Source organism: Dipodomys ordii, unplaced genomic scaffold (assembly GCF_000151885.1).
Source record: "Dipodomys ordii isolate 6190 unplaced genomic scaffold, Dord_2.0 Scaffold122, whole genome shotgun sequence".
Classification (NCBI taxonomy): Eukaryota; Metazoa; Chordata; class Mammalia; order Rodentia; family Heteromyidae; genus Dipodomys; species Dipodomys ordii.
The window spans coordinates 611355-633891 of NW_012267338.1; the positions used below are offsets into that span (position 1 = coordinate 611355).

The 22537-nt window shown below is 41.0% G+C and overlaps 1 protein-coding gene across 2 annotated transcripts in view; it reads right to left on the reverse strand.

Moving 5' to 3' along the window:
* The window catches only part of Sh3d19 (SH3 domain containing 19), a 72149-nt gene extending 57400 nt beyond the window's left edge, over positions 1-14749 (reverse strand). Inside the window, exons 1-2 of one of the 2 annotated variants that reach the window (XM_013029795.1) lie at positions 14721-14749; positions 12320-12359 (exon numbers count right to left, since the gene is read on the reverse strand). Coding sequence is in view for 1 of the 2 variants with exons in the window: in XM_013029794.1 (XP_012885248.1) it covers positions 3802-3833 (32 nt within the window). In the remaining variant the exon portion in view is untranslated. Of the gene's footprint in view, positions 1-3801; positions 3839-12319; positions 12360-14720 lie in introns of those variants that run through there. The other variant, XM_013029794.1, reaches the window with a different exon arrangement.
* Positions 14750-22537: the final 7788 nt, after the last annotated feature.

A 22537-nucleotide genomic window follows, 5' to 3' on the forward strand; every position in this document is an offset into this window, starting at 1 on the left:
TAGCTACTCAGGAGGCTGAGATCTGAGGATCACAGTTCAAAGCCAGCCCAGGCAGGAAAGTCCGTGAGACTCTTATCTCCAATAAACCACTAGAAAAACCGGAAGTAGTGCTGTGCCTCAAGCCGTAGAGCTCTTTCCTTGAGCTGAAGAGCGCAGGGACAGCACCCAAGCCCAGAGTTCAAGCCCCACCAACAACAGAAAAAAAAAAGTCTTAGATCAAGTAACCCCTTCTCTCTTTTACTAAATATTCAGTGATGTCTAAGCTAGAATAAATAAGTTTGATTGAATTAGCTGAGAAAATAACAACAGGATACTACATATACACAAAACAGCAAAACCTAGTCCATGTACTTATGTGAACTAAGGGCTTTAACAAACTTTATTTTACTAATAAAAACAAATACATTTGTAAAAACTCACTGCACCAGACCCTTCAAAAACAAGCAGTTCTTAAAGCAGAGGAGTAGGCCAGGAATGTAAAGGAAACATGGAAAAAGGCTGAGTTCATTCTGACAACACAAGTTTTGTTCTCCTCTGGGAACTGCAACTGCAACTCCTGCAGTGTGCAGGCACAAAGCTTTTCTGCAAATATTTAGAAATGTCTCCATTACACAAGCTCGGCTAGCAGCCCTCCTGCCAGCTAGTTTCCGTTTATTGCAAAGCCATTGGAAAACTTTTCCATGGAATACCAAGAACACATTTGGTAACAAAAGGATATTAAAGTCAAATTAGGATTATCAACAGGAGTTTGAACTCAGGACTTGGTGCTTGCTCAGCTGAGCCACACCCAAACCCAACTTTTTTTTTTTTCTGATTCTACTGGAGATGAGCTCTTGAGGACTTTCTAGCCTGGCTGGTCTGGAACCTCAGTCCTCCAGTTTTTAACTCAATAAGAAGCTAGGATTTCTTTTCTTTTCCTTCCTTCCTTTCTTTTTTTGGCCTGTACTGAGGCTTGAACTCAGGGCCTAGGCAGTGTCCCTGAGTTTCTTTTGCTAGCACTCTACCACTTGAGCCACAGCGCCACTTCTGGCCTTTTCTGTTCATGTGGTACTGAGGAATCGAACCCAGGGTTTCATGCATGCGAAGCAAGCGCACTCTGCCACTAAGCCACATTCCCAACCCTTCCTGATTCTTTTGGAGATGAGGACTTTTCAGCCTGGGCTGGACTAGAACGTCAGTCCTCCAGTTTTTAACTCAATAAGCTAGAATTTCCCACATGGAACAGTTTTGAAGACCCAGAGGCTCACACCTGTAATCCTAGCTATGCAGGAGCAGGAAGCCGAGATCTGAGGATTGCAGTTCAAAGCCAGCCCTGGCAGGAAAGTCCCTGAGACTCTTATCTCCAATAAACCACCAGGAAACCGGAAGTGGCACTGATGCTCAAGTGGTATAGTACTAGCCTTGAGCTGAAGAGCTCAGGGACAGCGCCCAGGCCCAGAGTTCAAGCTCCACGACAGACAAAAAAAAAAAAGGTTTTGAAGAATGAGATTGGATTTCTGAGGACCTCTTACTTGGAGCTTCTCTTTAGAACCTACTAGAGAAACCACCCAGAAAGAGATGGTGAAGAACTTCAGGCTCTGCCTGGAGATCCCCTAGCAGCCTCCCTGGGCCAAGGATAGCATTATCTAAAGGAAACAGATTTTGCAGTTGAGGGATGTGTGTCCTGTGTACACACACAATTCTACTCCGAAGCTTTAGCGACAACCAATACTTCTATTCTTTTTTCTTTTTTTGGTCAGTCATAAGGCCTGAACTTTGGGCCTGAGCGCTGTCCCTCAGCTCTTCAGCTCAAGGCTAGCGCTCTACCACTTGAGCCATAGCACCACTTCCAGCTTTTTCTGCTTATGTGGTGTTGAGGAATTGAACCCAGGGCCTCATGCATGCAAGGCAAGCACTCTACCACTGAGCCACCTTCCCAGCCCCCCTTCTATTTCCTTTATTCTCTAAATGACCAAAGAAGGAGGACACAGAGAGTCCTTCTTGGTATGTGGCTCTTATTGTACTGCAGTTACAAGTGTCATACAGGAATGCTATCTGTGTCTCTGGAGAGGTAATCTACCACTGGGACAAGGTCAGAAGTGGCAAAATCCTGTCACCAGGGCAGACATAAAGGCTCTGACTGGTTATGTAAAGAGGACGCTAATCCACAAGTTAGCTCTCAGTGCTGAAAATGCCCTGCTGGTTACCAGACCAGATATCTGGTTAGGGAAAGGCTTTTATCATAGAATAAGATAGGGTCGGATGAAGAGTGTAATGGGATAGGAGGTAACTAGGCTACTGAATGGTGTGTGTGTGTGTGTGTGTGTGTGTGTGTGTGTGTTACTAAATGGTGTGTGTGTGTGATGTGTATGTTAAATAGAAGATAAGAGTCTGTGTTGGTCCTGAGGCTTGACCTCAGGATCTGGGCACTATTCATGAGCTATTACAATCAAGGCTAGGGCATCTACCACTTGAGCCACAGCTTTTTGATGATTAATTGGAGATAAGAGGTTCACAGACTTTCTTGGCCCACCTGGCTTCAAACCACAATCCTCAGATCTCAGCCTCTTGAATAGCAAGGAATATAGTATATGAGTCACTAGTTCCTGGTTTTGTTTGCTTTTGTTTTTGAACACGAGTTGTTTCCAATTAAGAGTCTTCCAGGAATCAGTATGCTTTTGTGGTTTCTAGTCCTAACCAATAGCCAACATTAAAAATAAAGTCAGTAAGGGAAATATTTAAATAAAAATGTAAAGTCTGATTGCACAAGGACATTTACTAGTTGTAGTAAAACCATCACAGGAGGACAGAGAGAGGACCATGGATGTGAGTCAGCTCCCGCAGCTAAGGTGCTTCAATACAGATTTGCAGATCAGTATAAATAACCACTTCTAGATTATTCCTCAGAGAGGTGAAGGACAAATGTAAAATACAACCCATGAGAAAGTGAGGAAAGAGTCAGGAGGAAGGAATTTAAAGGCCAGGAGTTCCATGCTCTCCCTGGGCTGCTGAGACATGGGCGGTCACACACACACGCCCAAGCTGAGGAAAAGGGATCAATCCAAACCCAGCTGTTCTTCCACACCTAACTGCTGTGTGCTGATGGTTTAATTTGAAGCAGCCTACAGAAGCCCCTGCACTAAGTACCACGGCAGGGGCAGGTCTCTGAGAGAGCTTTCCAATTTACCCAGCTGATACCCAACATAAATGCTTCATTTGCATTGCCATCCCACTAGGGGGAGATGCAAATGTCATATTTCTTAAAAACACAATAAAACTGTACAACATACATATTTCTCTGGAGGATGACATGAAACATTAAATCCTTTTGTTCTTCCATTGCCAAAGGACTTCCCTTCCCCACGAAGCCTATATACACTTTAATTTTTTACCTTGTTTACAGCGTTACAGATGCTACAGAAAAAGTAATGTTTCTCTTATAGCTTACAAAACATAATGCCAGAGAGTAATTGCACCCAGGCTATAGTTTATAGAAATACAGGAATCAAAGCATATGGCTGAGAAGTGCTACAGCATGATCACAGATGAACTAAGCCCAGCAGAGCAGGGCATTTTAATACATATACATATACATACATACATATATATATACATATATATATATATATATACACATAGAGAGAGAGAGAGAGAGAGAGAGAAAAGGACAAAAACAAAACTCAAGCAACATCTTTTGCTTTTTAGTTATACTATTTAGAACTATATTGTGGTGATGACAAAGTGCCAATATAAAATGCTCAACATCTTTATCAACTAACAACAGGACACCAAAGCAAAGAACCAAGACCCTGTGATTTTTACCCAGGAAGTGCTTGCTCTGACTGCAACACCATCTTGATTGCAACACAGCTCTTGATTTTGAATAAACTGAGCTAGGTGCTACACGCTGCAGGTTGGGTTTGAGCCCCTCTCTGAGTGGGGATGGGTCACTTCAGTAACATTATGGGGAAGGAGAGGCCTCATAATGTGTCCGGCAGTGTCTGCCGGGCACTGGTGACTCACGCCTGTAATCCTAGCTACTCAGGAGGCTAAGATCTGAGGATTACAGTACAAAGCCAGCCAGGGCAAAGAAAGTCTTTGAGCCTCTTATCTCCAATTAGCTGCCAGAAAACTGAAAGTGGCACTGTAGCTTAAGTGGTACAGCGCTAGCCTTGAGCTGAAGAGCTGAGGGACAGTACCCAGGCCCAGAGTTTGAGCCACATGACAGACAAAAAAAGAAAAAGAAAAACGACAAAAAAAGAGAAAGGTTGTGATGGGTTACTTGTGTAACACTGCAGCAAAAGTAAATAAAAATCCACAGAATGAGAAGAGCTTCTGTAAGCAGTAACAGGGGAGCAGGACTGTACATCGAGATGAAACAGGAATGTTTTCTGAACATTTTTCACTATTCCCTCCTCATAATCTTCTGCTTTCAGAAATGAACATTTCAGAGCTGGGTCCCAGTGGCTCATGCCTCTGGGTGTTTGGGACGCTGAGATCAGGAAGACAGTGGTTGGAGGCCAGTCCAGACAGGAAGTTTCTGTGAGACTCCTTCACAACTCATAGCTAGGTATAGGGGCACTCGCCTATCATCCCAACTATAGGGCATAATTAGGAGGTCCCTGGTCCAGGCTGGTCTGAGCAGGAATGTGAGACTTTATTTGAAAGATGACTAAGGCAAAAGGGTGAGGAGCATGGCTCAAGTGGTATAATACCTGCCCAGCAAGCATGAAGCCCTGAGTTCAAACTCTGCCAAAATAGACATACTATAGAAAAAAATATAGTGAGTAACATGTCATCTTTTGTCATCTAGTCTGTTTTCTTTTCTAAAAAAATATTTTATTGTTTTTCTGTTTTTCTTTTTTGTCAGTTCTGGGGTTTGAACTCAGGGCATGGGTGCTATTCCTGAGAATTTTTGCTCAAGTCCGGCACCATACCACTTTGAGCCACAGCACCATGTGCAGTTTTCTGGTGGTTAATTGGAGAGAAGAGTCTCATGGACTTTCCTTGTGCAGGCTGGCTTTGAACTGCAACCCTCAGATCTCAGCCTCCTGCGTAGTGAGGCTTACAAGCGTGAAGCACCAGGGCCCAACCTGCTCCCCATTTTTAACAACTCTGCTGTTTTGCTGTGAGCCCAGACACAGACCATATGCAAACAAATGGGCATGGCTGAGTTCCTACAAAACCGATTCATAAACAGCTGGCAGGTCTGACATGCCCATCTGACGACCTCTGCTTTGTATAAATGGTATCCTCCTGTTCCTGTCCTTATACAACTTGGTTATTTGTCATCTCAAACTATGTTTCTGAGATTTATCTGTTATCACACATAACTGTAGCTCCTTTATCCAAATAGTGCTACTCTGGGCTGACAAAAGGCTCTTTGCTTGGCCAAATATAGTCAGGCACCTTGGCCCATCTGTGCACTTCTTTGTAAAATCTCGTTTGAACAAAGGCCAAGTCACCTTAGCAAGAAGTCTCCATCCTCCATACCCAATCAACTGCCATTTCTGTGTGGTCAGGTCCTTCACCCTCCACTATCTCCATTCCATCCTCTCATTAGGTCACTTGGCCTGGCTTTGGCAAGAATCCTGTTAGGGTCCTACACTCATCCTTACTGTTGTACCAAATGACACAGTCTCAGACATACTTGACCCAGTCAGGCTGGAGATTTCTGACATGGCAACAATTGATCATGCTTGCATCTTCCTCCTCCTCCTCTTCACAGGCCTTTCCCTCTCTTCTTACTCCTCCCCACTCATCCTCCTATCTCTCCTCCCCCTTCCCATCTCTCCCTCCTTCTTTCTGGGAATTGAACCCATGGCTTCATGCATGTTAGGCAAGTGCTTTACCACTGAGTTACATCTCAGCCAGCCAGCACATCTTTCACTGCCAAAGTAAGAAAAAATATATTTTCTTAGCCGGCATTAATGGCTCCCGTCTGTAATCTTAGCTAATTAGGAGGCTAAGATGATCTCAGGGTCTCAGTTCAAAGCCAGCCCAGGCAGAAAAGTCAGGGAGACTCTTATCTCAAATAAACTACTCAGAAAGGGCTGGAAGTGGCATTGTGGCTCAAGGGACAGAGCGCTAGGCTTGAGCACAAAGAGGCTCAGGGACACAGCCCAGGCCCAGAGTTCAAGCCTTAGGATTGAAGCAAACAAGCAAAAAACTTTTCTTGCATCATAAAGATATTCTAACACATTTCTTCAAAATGTTTCAGTTTTGCTTACTTTCATGTCTTAAGATTCTTACATCATAAACTCCATGTTGATTGAGTGAGTGAGTGTGTGAGTGTGTGTGTATATGTGTGTGTGTGTGTGTGTGTGTGTGTTTGGCAGGTGGTCTGCTATTCTGAGCCAAGTCTATAGCCCATACTTTGGTTATTTTGAGATAGGATCTCACTTTCTGCCCAGACTCCCTGGATCTTCATTCTCCTGTTTGTGTTTCCTACTGTGGCTGGGATGAAAGCCAATGTCTACCTTTTTCTGTTGAAAGGGGAGCCTCAAAACTTTTTTGATTGGGCTGGTCTAGACTTGAGATCCTCTGAATCTCAGTCTTCTGTGTAGCTTGGATGACAGGTATATGCCATTGTACTCAGCTATTGGTTGACATGGGGTCTGTGAACTTTTTGCTTGGTCTGGCTTGGTCCCAATCTCTAACTCCCAAGTAAGTAGTCCAAAAGCCTAGACTCCATGTGGATTTTTAAAAACCTGAATATGCAAGGGAAGGGATGACAATGTTTAATCTGGCTTCTGTAACCCCTCTGTACATCAACTTTATAATAATAAAAAATTAAAAACATAAAAAACCTGGATAACCAAATGCTCTAGTACAATCTTTTGCCATTTTTTTCTACAGATCTATCATCTCTATCTAGTCAGTTGAGATAGAACCACATTTTTCCTGTATGCTGATTCTCTATTCTATCCCAATCACCAACTTCTCTGCTTAGTGATATAACACTGTTTTGTGTGTGTGTGTGTGTGTGTGTGTGAGTGAGTGTGTGCGCATGCGCGCATCGTGTGCACAAGCACAAGCTGCTCCTGGGGCTTGAACTCAGGGCCTATGCACAATTCCCCAAGCATCTTAGGCTCAAGGTTAGCACTCTACTATTTGAACCACAGCACCAACTCTGGCTTTTTCTGAGCAGTCTCATGGACTTCCCTGCCTGGGCTGGATTCAAACTATGATCCTCAAATCTCAGCTGCCTGAGTAGCTAGATTATAGGTGTGAGCCATCAGTGCTGTAACACTGTCTTAATTACGTACAACATCTCACCTCCTTCTTGATCTTCAAAATTACCTTGTTTATTTTCACTCATCCTTAGATGAGTTAGAATCAACTGTGTTGAGTTTTCACTTTCTGATTTTTGAGATTTTTTTAAGAATCCAATTTTAGTGAATTTTATCTATCAGTATCAAAGAGGATTATGGTAGGTAGTTTCAAAAAGGCTTTAGGGAAACCAAAACTTAAAATTACAAAACTTAAATTAACACTGTAAACTTGAGCTGAAGCAGCTACTCTGTAAGTCACTGAGTTCTATTACTCAAAAGTGGAAGGGTGGTAAAAAAGAGCTCCTAATGTGTGTTTATGGGATAGGATTCCATATTCTATTTTCCTTAGCTCCTATTTCCCACTAATTCATTTCCCAACTGCTATTCCATGACACTTCTTTTTTCCTAGATATTATGGATAGCCATGTCTGGGAAAGAAAGTTACAAATTCAAATTCAAATCTAATGCTGAGTATAGCTCCCACCTGGAGTTTTAGAATACATTTGAACGTATCACAGAGTTTTGAGTAGATCACTGGAAGTCTCTCATTTTGTTTCAGACAGCAATTCACAGGCTCCTTCTGGTATTAGAACACTCTGCTACCAACCTTCCTGGCACCCCTCACCCAGAGCATCATGCTTGCTAAGCATACACATTCATCTCCTGACATACCAATGATGCACAGAAGAGCATTCTGTGGGACAGCCATCTGCACACTAATAAGGCTGAGACATGAATTTAGATATTTCTGACATCCACCATAGTCAGTAATAGGCAAAAAAAAAAAAAATCCAAAAAACAGCAACAAAAAACGCCCCCAAGCAATCAAAGGTACCCTTCGTGCCTCTAAAAGCTGCATAAACAATAACTTTTCAGCTTGGGGCTCTGCGTTGCTCTATACATGGTAAAACTGTCCTTCACCTTGACATCCCAGCATGGACAGAAACAAGCAGATGTACTCAATGCATCCACTGCTCATTGTGAAAGCTAGAGGCTGTCTGGCCTTGCAAACAAATACAAACATAAGAAACGAATTTTCCTTCTTGCTGGGCTTTGAGCCTGTCATTCTTGCTGCTGAGTGGCCTGAGGAGAACCAAAAAGCCAACAAAGTATGTGACTTTTGTTTATGGTTTTCTGCATCTTGCTCGGTTGATGCAGCAGGTATTAATCTGATTGATGCACAGCTGGTGGGGGAGGGGGCTCCCTCCCTAAGGATGGCAGAAGAATAGATCACTGCCAATCTTGCCAGACACCCTAGAGAGAAAACAATGATTTTGTTGCAAAGAAATATTTTTTCCTTTCTTACAGGGCATTGCTCCTTGCTGCTATTGGTGAAAACAGGCTCAGTGTTCTACCCAATCTGCAGGGAGAAAATATTGACACTTCTCTTTCTCTCCTTCAATATAGTTGGCACTCCTTTATCCAATATTATTTATGTACTTATTTGCTTGGATTTCTTTTCAGGGGTAGGGGGAGGTAGTGGAGTTTGAACTCAGGGACTGAGCTTTGTTAGGCAGGTATTCTATCACTTGAGCCATTCTTTGTCCCCCATCTCTTTGATTTAGTTATTTCACAAATAGCATCTACAAACCATACTTCAATTGGTGGCCAATGTCTTTTTTGTTTTTTGGTAAGTTGTGGGGCTTGAACTTGGTCTGAGGACTATCCCTCAGCTCTTCACTCAAGGCAAGCACTCTACCACTTGAGCCACAGCACCACTTCTGGTTTTCTGGTGGTTTATTTGAGATAACAGTCTCATGGACTTTCCTGCATGGGCTGGCTTTGAACTGTGATCTTCAGATCTGAGCTTCCTGAGTAACTTAGGGTTAGAGGCATGAGCCATCGGTGGCTGGCTTTGATCTTTTTTTTTTTTTTTAAATGGTGCTCAGAATCGAACCTAGGACCTTATGGTAGAGCAAATGCTCTACCAGTGAACTATATACCCAGCCCCTGGGTTTTTGAGAAAGGGTCTTGCTAGGCAGCCCAAGCTGGCCTCAAACTTGTGATCCTCCTGTCTCAGTATCATGAGTGCTGAGATTACAGATACATTCTGTAACCGCTCCCAGCTCTTTGATCTTTTCTTAGTGCATATTAATTGTGGAAAAATACTGGACTGCCTGATGACATTTCATCCATGAATGTAACAGGCTTTGATCCTATTTACCCTCATTCTTTCTCTTGTCTTCTCTTCTGCTCTCTCCCTCTTTCCTAACAGTCCCCCTCCTACTTTCATGTCTTTTTAAAATCTAGATACCACATGTGAGAGAGATTATGCTATTATTTGTCCTCATCTGGCTTATTATGCTTAAAATGACAGGCTCTAATTCCATTTATTTTCCTGCAAATGGTATCATTTTAACTTTATAACTAAATAAAACTCTACTGTGTTATATACCACATTTTCTTTGTGTCTTGCTAGACACTTTTTTTTTTTAAGATGCTAGGAAGAAGTACTACAATAAGTGCTATCTGTGTGTACTGCTGATGGCGTCACCTGGAGGCACATGCTGCAGGTTGTTACATAGTGATATGTTAATGACCTGATGAAGGTGGTAGCTTCCCCCCCACCCCTCTCTCTTGTCTGCCAGTACTAGGGCTTGACTCAGGGTCTTTGGCTCTTGCTTGTCTTTTTCACTCAAGGTTGGTACTCTACCACTGAGCCACACCTTCTGGCTTTTTTCTGGTTAACTGAAGATAAATGGCTCAGATTTTTCTGCCCAGGCTGGCTTCAAACTAGGATCCTCAGATCTCAAGCCTTCTCAGTAGCTAGGATTACAGTTGTGAGCCACCCAGTACCTGGCTTGCTTTCCCTTATTTTTTAAATAGAGTCTCAGGCTTTTTGCTTAGGTTAGCCTTAGATCTTGATCCTCCTACCTATTCCTCCCTCCTAGCTGAGATTATAGACATGCCCACTCATTTACAGCAAATTTTGTAAGGATAGGGCCCTGCCTGGCTTCAAACTACCATGTTCCCCTCATTATCTGCCTCTCAAGTATCTGAGATGATAAATACAAATCAATAAGCCTGATCCCACAACTCTATCAGTTGATACTTTCTTGCTTTCTATCTCAACTAGGAGCTCAGACTCATCTAGTACTTTCTTCTACCCTAGACCTGTAGTCAGCTATTCCTCCAGGTGGCATGGTTCCTCTTAGTAGGGCAGAGCATTTATGAGGAACAACTCTGCTGGTGTCATCTGTGTTCTAGTCTCTAAAGCCAGCTCTCACATCTGTCCCCAAAGCAACAAGATCAAAGCAAATCTCTTTGGGAGGAGGTAGAGACAATCACAAATTCTTCATTGTGGTGAATTTATGATGATCTAAATCTTCAAGATTTTAAACAATGTGTCAAGTTACATTTCCCCCACCTTTTTCTGTTGTCTACTGTTTCAGTATAAGAATGTACATTGAATACTGAATTTTATCAATGTATTATCTTTCACCCTTCCAACTTCCTGTCACCCATACTTCTACATGCTCTAAATGCACTCTCACTTCTGCTTCTTAGCCAGCTGCTGGTGGCTCACTCCTATAATCCTAGCTACTCTGAAGGCTAAGATCTGAGGATTACTATTTCAAGTTAGCCCAGGCAGGACAATCCATGAGACTCTTATGTTCAGTTAACCACTAAAAAGCTATGGCTCAAGTGGTAGAGTGTTAGCCTTGAGTAAAAAAGCTAAGGGACAGTGCCCAGGCTCCAAGTTCAAGCCCATGAGTAGCACGTGTACATGCATGCATGCGCGTGCATGCGCGTGCACACACACACACACACACACACACAAATCAGGTGTAAAAACTGTTTTATGGGTTTGGAGGCATGGCTCAGTTGGTAGAATGCTAGCCAATGAATGAAAACTTCAAGTACTGAGTTCAGTCACAGTATCTAACCCCCCCAAAAGAAGAAACAACCCAGCTTTTTTGTGGTTATGATAGTAAAAACATTTATATGTGTGCCAAAACTCAAGACTATATACAAAAGAGTAAACTTTAGTATACGTACATTATACCTGAGGGGAAAAAAGTCAAAATTCTAAATACCCTGCTGTTTTCTTCTCTCACATGAGGTCTTACTTATTTTGATTTGCAATTTCTGCAAAGTGCATTTCTAGTCTAAATAATAGATTTTTCAGAAATTTTATGTATTTCTTCATTGAAGGCAACACATTCTAGGGTTTGATTCCCTTAAAAAGCATTAGGGTTTGGGCTTTTCAGACTAGTCAACATAATGAATGCATTCTTCACAGCTTATCAATTCCCACAACATAAAATGCAAAATCAAAGTGATGGAATCTAGAATAAGGAGGAACTCAGGGCTGGGAAAGTAGCTCAGTGGCAGAGTTCTTGCCTTGCATGCATGAGGCCCTGGGTTCAATTCCTCAGCACCACATAAGCAAAAAGAAAAAACCCGGAAGTGGCTCAAGTGGTAGAGCGCTAGCCTTGAGCTGAAGAGCTGAGGGACAGTGACCAGGCCCAGAGTTCAGGCCCCATGACAAAAAAAAAAAAAAGAACTTAAAATAATCTATTTGGATATGCATAATATATAGATGTATATATATTATGCAACAACATTGTAGCTGTAGTGAGCTAGTTAATAGAAGGCAAGTTAATTTTTTTTGCTTTTGTTTCATTCTGTGTATTTTTTTCACAATGAAATATTAGTTTTATAATTAGGCAAGTAGCACTATTAATATTTAATACTTAAATACGTAATAAAACACTTAAAATACTTAAATGTTATACTTAAAAAATACTTAAAAAAAACAAAACAGTGGTTCACAAGGACAGGAGGAAAATAAGGGACCAAAGGAAGGAGATGAGAAGAAAATAATATTATGAAAACATGATCTATCACTGATAGGAATTTTCAAAGTAAAACATCTTCCAGAGTTGGGAATCTTGCAGATTTATTCAGGAAATTAAAAGTATTTTCCTTGTGAAGCTTCTCTGAATGTCCCAGAAGATTTCAATCTAACAGTAAACTCTAACATGGATCTGGTTGTACTTCCAGACAGTATTTGTCCAAATGAGGAATTTTATACTAGATTATGAAATACTATAAATTCATACCTTGAAGAACGATGCTCTGGTTTATTTCGTTCGTTGCGATCTGTCAAGAAAGAAGATAGTTACACATCAAAATGTGCTTTAGGAACTATGGAAAAGTTTTTTTTTTTCTTTCATGTTTTAAAAATTGATTTAAAATGGATGTATGGAGCTACATAAGTGCCCAGGCCCTGAGTTCAAGCCCCAGGAATGGCAAAAACAAAACAAAACAAAACAAAGCCAATACATTTCTTTTTGAACAATGTCACCTCTTCCCTCAATCCCTCCCAGTTTTTCCCTCCCCAAAAGAAGTTCTAAAATGCCAGCTATCAAACCATTAGTGTTCTCCAGGGCTGTTCAAGGTAGCATGTGTGCCCTACAGCCCTCTTCCTCAGGGGTGAGAGCATTTGCTGGACAGGGAGGTACAGGAACACAACAAAGACCAGGCAGGAAGACTTCCCAGGCTTTGTTAAAACTGTCTACAGGGAAAAATGTATCCTTATATGTATTATTTTGTTTTAAGAGAGCTCCACTGTGTTAAACACTTTGCTAAAACCAAAACACATTTAGCTAAAGAAAGAAAATAAAGAAACTGAAGAGCCACAGATTTCTTAGCTCAAAAAAAGTCATTCCATGAATCATGGTTGGCAGAAGCTTCTAAGAGAATAGCGAGGGGGGGAAATGAGCAATGGTCTACATCTGCAAATACACTAGAGTTTGGCCTCCTCCTTAACTCTTCAGTGCCCAGAATAATCCAGAAGCCACATTTCAATGTTTCACCAATGGTAAAGTATAATGTACTTCTTGGTTGTCCCAAGTGGGGAGGAAGGGGCTCTAGTGGTTAAGTGACCAGAGATAGAGACTAAAGGTCCTACGATGCACAAAAAGAATTCTCTAGAACAAAGTGCCAAGAGTGCCAGGGTTGAGAAATCCAACTACAGGATAACAATCAAGAGCAGAGCTGTCTCAAGTATGCAAGGAATCCTCTGGCTGCGAATGAAAGTACATGGCACCAATCTGAAGACTATCACATACAAGGGAACCACCAAATCCCTGAGTAGCCATTTTTCAAATGGGAGGCACACTTTTCCCCAGTAGACGCTTAAAAATAGAAAATAAATGAAACTGAAAAAACCTCAGTGTTAGGGAAAATTTAACAACAGAAAGCAGTATATAAACCACAATGCAGTCTTATATGATTACTTTAAAAAATTTTATGAATCTCTTTAAACAATTAACATATTTAAACAAAAAAGAACATTAAGAAATTGTAACATGTCTAAGATGAAGGATTAGTGGAAGGGAGCAGACAAATGGGGAGATAAATGGTGGGGGGAGATAAATGCAGATAAAACACTCCATATACATGTGTGAAATGGAACAAAGAGATTTGATGAGACTAGTTTGGGAAGTGGTGTGTGTGTGCGGGGGAAATGGTAAAAGGGTCATCATGATCAAGACTATACACACAAATAAAATTGTTAAAATGCAACTAGTTGATGTCAAATAAAAAGAGGAAAAGAGCCAGGTACCAGTGGCTCATGCCTATAATCCTCGCTACTCAGGAGGCTGAGATTTCAGTTAGAAACCAGCCTGAGCAAGAAGTCCATAAGACTCTAGTCTGTAACTAAGCACCAAAAAAGCCAGAAGTGATAGAGTGCTAGTCTTATGCAAAAAGCTCAGGGATAGTGCCCAGACCTTGAGTTCAAGAACTGGGACAGTGCACGCATGCGCATGGGCACACACACACAAACACAAACACACACAAACCCACACACACACACACAGAAAAGCAATAAGAAAAATAAAATCCTATGAATAGCATCAAAATACAGTTTCCTAAAGTATTTACTCGAATGCTAACAAGATAGAATTAAACACAAAACAAAGACAAAGTAGGAATTTTTTTCCTCTTTAATCTCTAGAAAACTTTAGAACTTCCAAAGAGAAATATGCGGGAAGGAACTGGCTTTCACACTTAAATGGATGCGCAAGACCTTATAAACGAGTTAAATTTTTTAAAAAATGAATGAGTTTAGAAGCCAAAGAACACACTAAAACATGGATTTCTGAAAGATTAACAAGTAAATAGATTCACAATGCAACACATTTATATTGTCCAAAGACACAGAGCTAATGTTTCAGGTTCTAATTTCAACACCTGATATAATGTTACTAGACCTTATAAAACTTTTGTCTTAATTTAACTTGGGCTCACCCTTTCCTTACATAAAAATACCATGCTTTTTACTTGTTGAGTGTAAAATACCTAGTAATAAGAGGAGGAAGGTATTTTAATCATTAAAAAAATCGTTTCTCTGTGGCTTTTAATCTACTAGTTTTGAGAAGAAAAAAAAGAAGAAGAAGAAGCAAGGAACTGGGTAGAAATCAATTTAACCTCCAATCACAAAGCAGAATCTCTTACCTGTGGCTAAAGATGAACTAAAACTGCCCAGAACATCATTTGCTGCGCTGTGTCCCTGTTTCGTAGTTTATTTAGGCCTGTATTCGAGTTCCCTCACTCAGCTTCCCGTTGCTCCACACAGGAGGAGGGAGACACAGAGTCAGGATGTGATTGATGCTGGTAAACAAGCTCCGCATCCAGCTTTCTCACTGATTGGCTGATGGGCTCTGACCAGCCAGCACAGCTGGAAGGGGTCCACCAGGAAGCCAGTGGCTCTCTGTGCTCTCTCCTTCTTGGTTCAAACAGAAAATTCTACAGTCATTTTGATACTTTCTGCTCTAAGAAAATAAAAGTGCCTTTCCACAGTTTTACCCTACTGTACTAGTAAGCAAAATCTTAGAAAAATAACTTGATTAACTGAGGATATTGAAGCATTCCCCTGTAAACTCAGACTTAGTGTTATGTGGTGGATTCCTAACTAAATATGATTGTGTGGTGTTTATAACCGTTACCCCAGAAACCCACAGAGTAGATGCTTTGTGGGTAAGGATAAATTATCCATTAAAATATTCCCTATCCTCCAGCTCTTGACAACGGGAAACAAATGAAAACACATGTTCTCAGCATGACCTTTTCCTCAAAGCATACAAATAATGGGCCTCACATTTTGATGTAGTGCCACCTTTCAATTTGAGGTTCTAGGGTGAGTGGATGTGTGTTTGTCTGGTATGTCTGTGTGGTGTGTATCTGCATGTCTCATGCTTTAAAAAAGGTACTCATCACAGAGATGCTACATTTTTCTTGTGTTTATGAGAGCTAACAATGTTGTACAATTGTCAAGAAATACAAACATTAGTGGAAATGCAAAAATTCTGGCAAAAAATAGTAAGTACGATTATTTTGGTTCCAATGCTGACATTAACAGAACACATCACTGAGACCACATTTGGGCTGTGTCTTGCCAACGACAGCAAAACATTTAGATGAAATCCCTTAAGAACAATGAGAACATATCGATGACAAACATGGAAATTTCATCTTGGCTTACACAAATGCTGGGAGAGTAGAGATTTTATTTACTGCAAATCAAATGCTTTTTAGTGGCTAGTATTTCTAATTTTTAAATAATTAGAGAAGAATATATTAGTAGAGGATCTTTGAACTTTTGCATATTTAGAAATCACGAGTTACCCCTGCCCATGTAATTGTAACCCCTCTGTACAGTATGTTCACAAATAAAATAAAATAAATTTAAAAAAAAAAGAAATCACGAGTTACTGTCTCAAAGGTTCTAGGAAAAAACAAGGAAGTTTTTTTTTTCTTTTAAAACAATTTATATGGTCCTAGAGGCTCAGGCCTCTAGTCCTAGCTAACTCAGGAGACTGAGATCTGAGGATCACAGTTCAAAGTCAGCCTGAGCAGAAAAGTTCACAAGACTTCTCTCTAATTAACCATCCCCCCAAAAAGCCAGAAGTAGAGCTGTGGCTCAAGTGGTAGAGTGCCAGTTCTAAACATAAAAGCTCAGAGACAGCACCCAGGCCCTGAGTTCAAACCCTAGGACTGGCACACACACACACGCACATGCACACACCCACACACAAGTAATTTCTATGAAAAACATTTTTAGGAAAATTTTTAATAGAAATATAAAAAAAGAATTTTTAACTGGAAGAATGGTAATGCATGCCTTTAATTTCAGCACTTGGAAGCTGAAGCAGGAAGTTCATGACTTTGAGGCCAGCCTGGACCATATAGCAAGACTGTCTCAAAAAAAAAAGTTATTAAAAATAAAATGCCTTAACTTTAAAATTTATCTGCCAAATGCTGCACATCAAGAATGAAGTCCAGGGCTGGAAAGGTAGCTCAGTGGTAGAAGCTTGCCTTGCATGCATGAGGCCCTGGGTTCGATTCCTCAGCACCACATAAGCAAAAAGAAAAAACCCGGAAGTGGAGCTGTGGCTCAAGTGGTAGAGCACTAGCCTTGAGCTGAAGAGCTGAGGGACAGCGCCCAGGCCCAGAGTTCAGGCCCCATGACCGGACCCAAAAAAAAAAGAAAAGGAATGAAGTCCAGGGACCCACCACTCTGGGCATTAGGGCTGAGGTCACTCAAAGGCCAACAGTGCATTCTTACAAGCCAGGCTGGACATCCCAGATGGACAGACAACTAATGTGTAGTTCTACCATACCTAACACACCTGTGAATACACAGACATTATCCCTCTTCTTGCCAATGCCACTCAGCCAGGCCATTTCCTAACTGAGGAAGTGGAAGAATGCTGAGCTGCCAGGAAGGATGTCCGTGGCTGTGTGAGATTAAATACTGTGGGGAGATTGGGGATGGCAGTGGGGGAACCCACAGTACAAAACAGGGACTGGAGGTAGTAGGGAGCTTCCAGAGGTTCAAGATTCTCTCTCCATTTTCACTTCAGATTCTGGAGCTTAGGTGTTATACCACATATGCAGAAATGGGCTCTGCTCTGGTGAGGGCAGCTTAATAAACATGGTGCACAGATCTGGAATCTGGCCTGAAATCATTCTGAACGAATCTAACACCATCAAATACCTTGAAATGGAGATAACACAAATGCAAATGTCATCTTGTGCTCTGATGAAAACTAAGAACAACGGCCAACTTGGAACCTATCAGAAGCTTTGAAGACCACTCAGGGGAAGACAAAAATCAAACCTCACTGGGTAGGGTCTGACTGACTTTGCTAACTGAAGTCAGAGTTAGGTCTAAAATTGTGCTTTGCAATTAGGGGAAGACTCAGTCTCCATGGATGAATATATGCAGATACACTCATCAAAGAGCAGGACACAGTGTAAGGAAAGCATTTATATACCTCACAGCAGAATACCAAACCCTCTCTGTCATCTGTGAAGAGATTCTACATGGATTGGAAGCTCTCTAGCATTATTAAGTATTATTGTCAAGGTCCAGTTTGAGAATATGTATGAATATATTGTTGTTGTTGCTGTTTTGTTTTGTTTTTTAAATAGACTCACTATGTTGCTCAAGGTTGGTCTCTCTTCTCCGCCTCAGCTTCCTTAGTACCTGGGCCTATAGAAGTGTACTGCCATGCCTGGCTTATTATCTCTTCTTTGAAAAAAACATGGACCAATTCTACCTAAATACTTTGTATCTTTCCTTTGAGATTAACTAAAGACTTCACAAAGTGAAGGAATCAATCACCTGGCAAGTAAAGAAAGACATTTTTTGCTGGTGATAGAATACATATAAAACAGTGGTCCTGTAAGTTTTCAATGGAGCTGAAAAAATTCCTGTTGCTTTGATAAATATCATAGCCACACAAAGCATCACATGTTACTCACATGTTTGTGATGCTGCTGATATAAACATTGCTACCAGTTGTATAATTATAGGACATGTAATTATGTTCAGCATACAATACTACTTGACAAAAATAATAAAAAATGACTTACCAGTTTATGTATTTATATTTTGAGGGAGGAGCATACTAGGGATTGAACTCTGGGCCTCCTGCTAGGCTAGACAAATGCTTTACCACTGAAGCACACCCCCCAGTTAAGTTCTTGTTTTTGAGAAGCAATCGCTGGTAACTCTGCCCAGAAGAGATGGAATTGTGGATGTGTGCCATCATAACCAGCCAACTTCTTACCATTATTTTAGAATGTATTCCTTCTACTGATGAAGAATGTTTACTGTAAATCAGTATGTCATGTTACATTGGCAGCAGCCATGTATATTTGCACCTCTAGACTGTGCTAAGAGTTATCTGAGAGACTGGTCTACACCATTTGGGGCTCTGTAAGTTATTCTGATGTGTACATAACCTGAGGCCACTCAGTGATACATTTCTCATAGACAGTTTATCCCCATCCTTGGGTGATCCAACAATGTCATTACCTTTTTACTTACGATAAGAAGATTAAATAAAACAATGAACCCATCTATTATATGATAAATACCAAGGCTCATGAGTCTTTTTTTTTTTTTTTGGGTCCGGTCATGGGGCCTGAACTCTGGGCCTGGGTGCTGTCCCTCAGCTCTTCAGCGCAAGGCTAGCGCTCTACCACTTGAGCCACAGTGCCACTTCCGGCTTTTTTCTTTTTTCTTATGTGGTGCTGAGGAATCGAACCCAGGGCCTCATGCATGCAAGGCAAGCGCTCTACCACTGAGCCACCTTCCCAACCCATGAGTCTTACTTTTTGACTCTTTTCACAGCAAAACAGTAAATGCATTATTATATGGTATGATATGATATTCCGATCTTCTGAGTATTACTTTGGTGACTCTTTTAATAGATAGTAAAACTAGAGCCTGGCAAGGTGGTTTGCACCTGTAATCCCAACTACCAGTAGTTGGAGATAAAAGGATTGTAGTTTGAGGCCAGCCTGGGCAAAAGTTAGTGAGACTCTATTTTCAAAATCAAGCCCAGCATGGTGGTACATGTAATCCTTCTACTTCAGTCTCTTTTGTAGCTGGAACTATAGTCATGTATCACTAAGCCTGGCTTATTCTTACTATTTTTAGTATCTGGCTTAAGAGATATCTTCTACATGAAACTGACCGCATTTCTTTAGTATTCTTTGTTCAATATCCTATTGCTCACTGCTAATTTTTTTTAAATAGGAACTTGAACTTGTAATCCTTTTGTCTTTACCTCCTGAGTGTTGGGATTATAGCTATATGTTACTGGTCTAACTCCTACAGCTGTTTAACAAATTATCACAAAGGTAATGGTCTAACACAATATAAATGTATCTTCTTACAGCTCCAGAAGCTAGATTTCAAAGTGCTTCTCACTGGGCTAAAATTAAGATGCCCTCAAGGCTGTATTACTATTAGAGGCATCAGGAAAGAATTCATTTTCTTGCTTTTATCATCTTCAAATCACCTGCATTCTTTGACTTGTGGATCCTTCCTTCAAGAGTGAAAAAGTGACCTTGGTTTCCTCTACTACCACCTTTTTATTTTTTCATGTTGGTCCTAAGGCTTAAACTCAGGGCCTACGCATGCCCTGAGCTTTTGTAATCAAGGCTAGCACTCACCACTTGAGCCACAGTTCCACTTCTGGCTTTTTTTTTTGGGGGGGGGGGTTGGCAGTCGGCCATGGGGCTTGAACTCTGGGCCTGGGCACTGTCCCTCAGCAATTCAGCTCAAAGCTAGCACTCTACCACGTGAGACATAGTGCCACTTCTGGTTTTCTGGTGGTTTATTGGATATGAGTCTCATGGACTTTCCTGCCCAGGCTGGCTTTGAACCTAATCCTCAGATCTCAGCCTGAGTAGCTAGTATTACAGGAGTGAACACCTTCTTCTACCTTCTTCTTTTAAGGACTGTGATTACAGTTAGTTACATTGGGTCTAAGAGATAATACAGTGCAATATCTTTACATGAATGTCAGCTGATCACAGCAACCTTAATTCTCCTTTGCCCTATAATTTAGTAACCTATTTGTCAGTTTTCAGGATTAGGATGTGGATCCTAGTGTGTGTATGAGAGGGGAGGCTATTATTCTGCTTGGAACATCTTCTCAGAATGATTATACTTCCTGTATAATTCACTAGACACTTCACCCAGGGCACTGTGTACTGCAAGCTTTCAGCAAATGTCTGTTCCTTTTATTTAATCAGTGTCTCTGATGAAAGCATGAACATGTCTTAGATCCTGTTTCAGGCAGCTTTGTAAGTGTCTGTAGATAATGGTAACATCCAATGCCTTCCTGTTTTCTTTTCTGCCCTGCATCATTTATGTTGTAGCTGGCTTATTAATGTGTCTGACATTGCTGAAAAATATCTTCTTAAGAATTCCAATTTACTTTTTACAAACATAATAGTAACTTAAGAGTCATCTTTGTCCTAAAACAATCCACACTGGGTCTGTTCTTCTCTCACAAAGTAGCCTTTGCAAAACCAAAACATGCATAGGAGAAAAAAAAATATAGCACACATAAATTGGAAGGGAAACTATCTGGTAACAGGCTGCTACCTCCTTTTGATAATTCTTCTTTAAAATGTTGCAACTGAACCATTTTGATTGTTGAGTTCAACTGAGTATTGAGCCAGGCTTTTTATGATTGAGCTTTTTTACTGCATTTTCAGAGATGCAAAATGAGAGTCACCACTGCACTGCCCTTTGTTACCCAAGGTAATCCTGGCTGAGGGTATAAAGAAGATGGGTATTTCATCTTGGGCTCTTGGGAAGCAATGTGGGAAGAGAGGAAAAACAGAGGCTGGCTTAGTGACTGATGACATCAATCTTCCTCGAGTCAAACCTCAAGCTTTCTTTCTTTGGGGGGGGGGTCTGGGCATGCGGCCTGAACTCTGGGCCTGGGCGCTGTCCCTCCGCTCTTCAGCTCGAGGCTACTGCTCTACCACTTGAGCTGCAGCGACACTTCCGGCTTTTTTCTTTTTGCTTATGTGGTGCTGAGGAATCGAACCCAGGGCCTCATGCATGCAAGGCAAGCACTCTACCACTGAGCCACCTTCCCAGCCCCAAACCTCAAGCTTTCTAATGATTCTCTTACCTCAATAACTACTTTCATGTCCCCCCACCCCCGCCACACACACCCCATTTTGATGGCAATGATGGTGCTTGAACTCAAGGCCTGAGTGCTGTCGCTGAGCATTTTTGCTCAAGGTTAGTGCTGTACCACTTGTACCACAGTTCTACTTTTGGCTTTTCTGGTGGTTAACTGGAGATATGAGTCTCACAGATGTTCCTGCCTGTGCTGGCTTTGAATTGCAATCCTCAGATCTCAGCTCATACTTTATTTTGTTGCATCTTACTTTTCAGCAAGCAAAACATGAATTAAGATGTTTGAATTTAAAAAAAAAGGTTTGAATTAAATATAAATCTTTCCTCCCCCGTTGCATAATTTAAAATATTAGGTCCAAATTCAAATATGAGGCTATTCCTAAGCGTTTTGCCTAAGGAGTCAATAACAATAAATTTTACATGCAATAAGATGTCCTGGGTGGGGGGAAACCTAGTAATCTGAGAAAGGGGCCTAGTCTCAGGATTACTTTCAATGCCTTCCAAATTGTACCATCCTCTTGTGACAGTCACAAAGCTTACTAGCATCTTAACAGTTCTGAGACATCCTGCAGTTAAAAAAATAACTTTGTTTAATATGGTACTTCCCAAACAAATTTGAAGATGTAACAGACTCACTGAACCTCCTTTCCAATTCAAGCAGATCACACCTGATCTTTCAAGAACATAGAGAATGTGCCCTTTCTTTAGTCTATTGACTTGACATTATTTAGGTTAATTTGTGCATCTTGAATTACAGGTTCTACAAACAGGGTGAGCACTGATGACTCAATGTGCCCAAGTGTTTCCTACCAGGCTCTAGCTCACAATGAGGAAGCAATAAATATTTCTTTTTGACTATCAGGTAGACTTCAAAAGAGGAAATTCTAGGTCAGGCAAGTGTTGCTCTGAGTTTTTCCTTCACTCCGGATTTATTGCTTTAATGTCCTTAGAACAACACTTAACCTCTGCAGGCCTCGTTATCCACATCTATAAAGGGGTATCCTCTCTTCAAATTGAATGAGGACTAAGTAAACAAATTGTTGAGTTAACTATGCTAAGAGCTTAATACATGTTTACTGTTAGATACACAGAATTGTCTAAAAAGTTGATTCCCCTTTGTCCAGTATTAATTTTCTAGTCTGTAGAAAATGGCCAAGAAGAATGTACTTATAAATAACTTCCAAGTCAAAGACCTTGAAGTCAAAGCAGACACTCTGAAAACATTACAGGATGGAATAGGAGAAACCCTAGGTCTCCTTGGCTCAGGCCGAAATTTTCTGAATAGAGACCCGGAAACACAACAAATCAAAGAAAG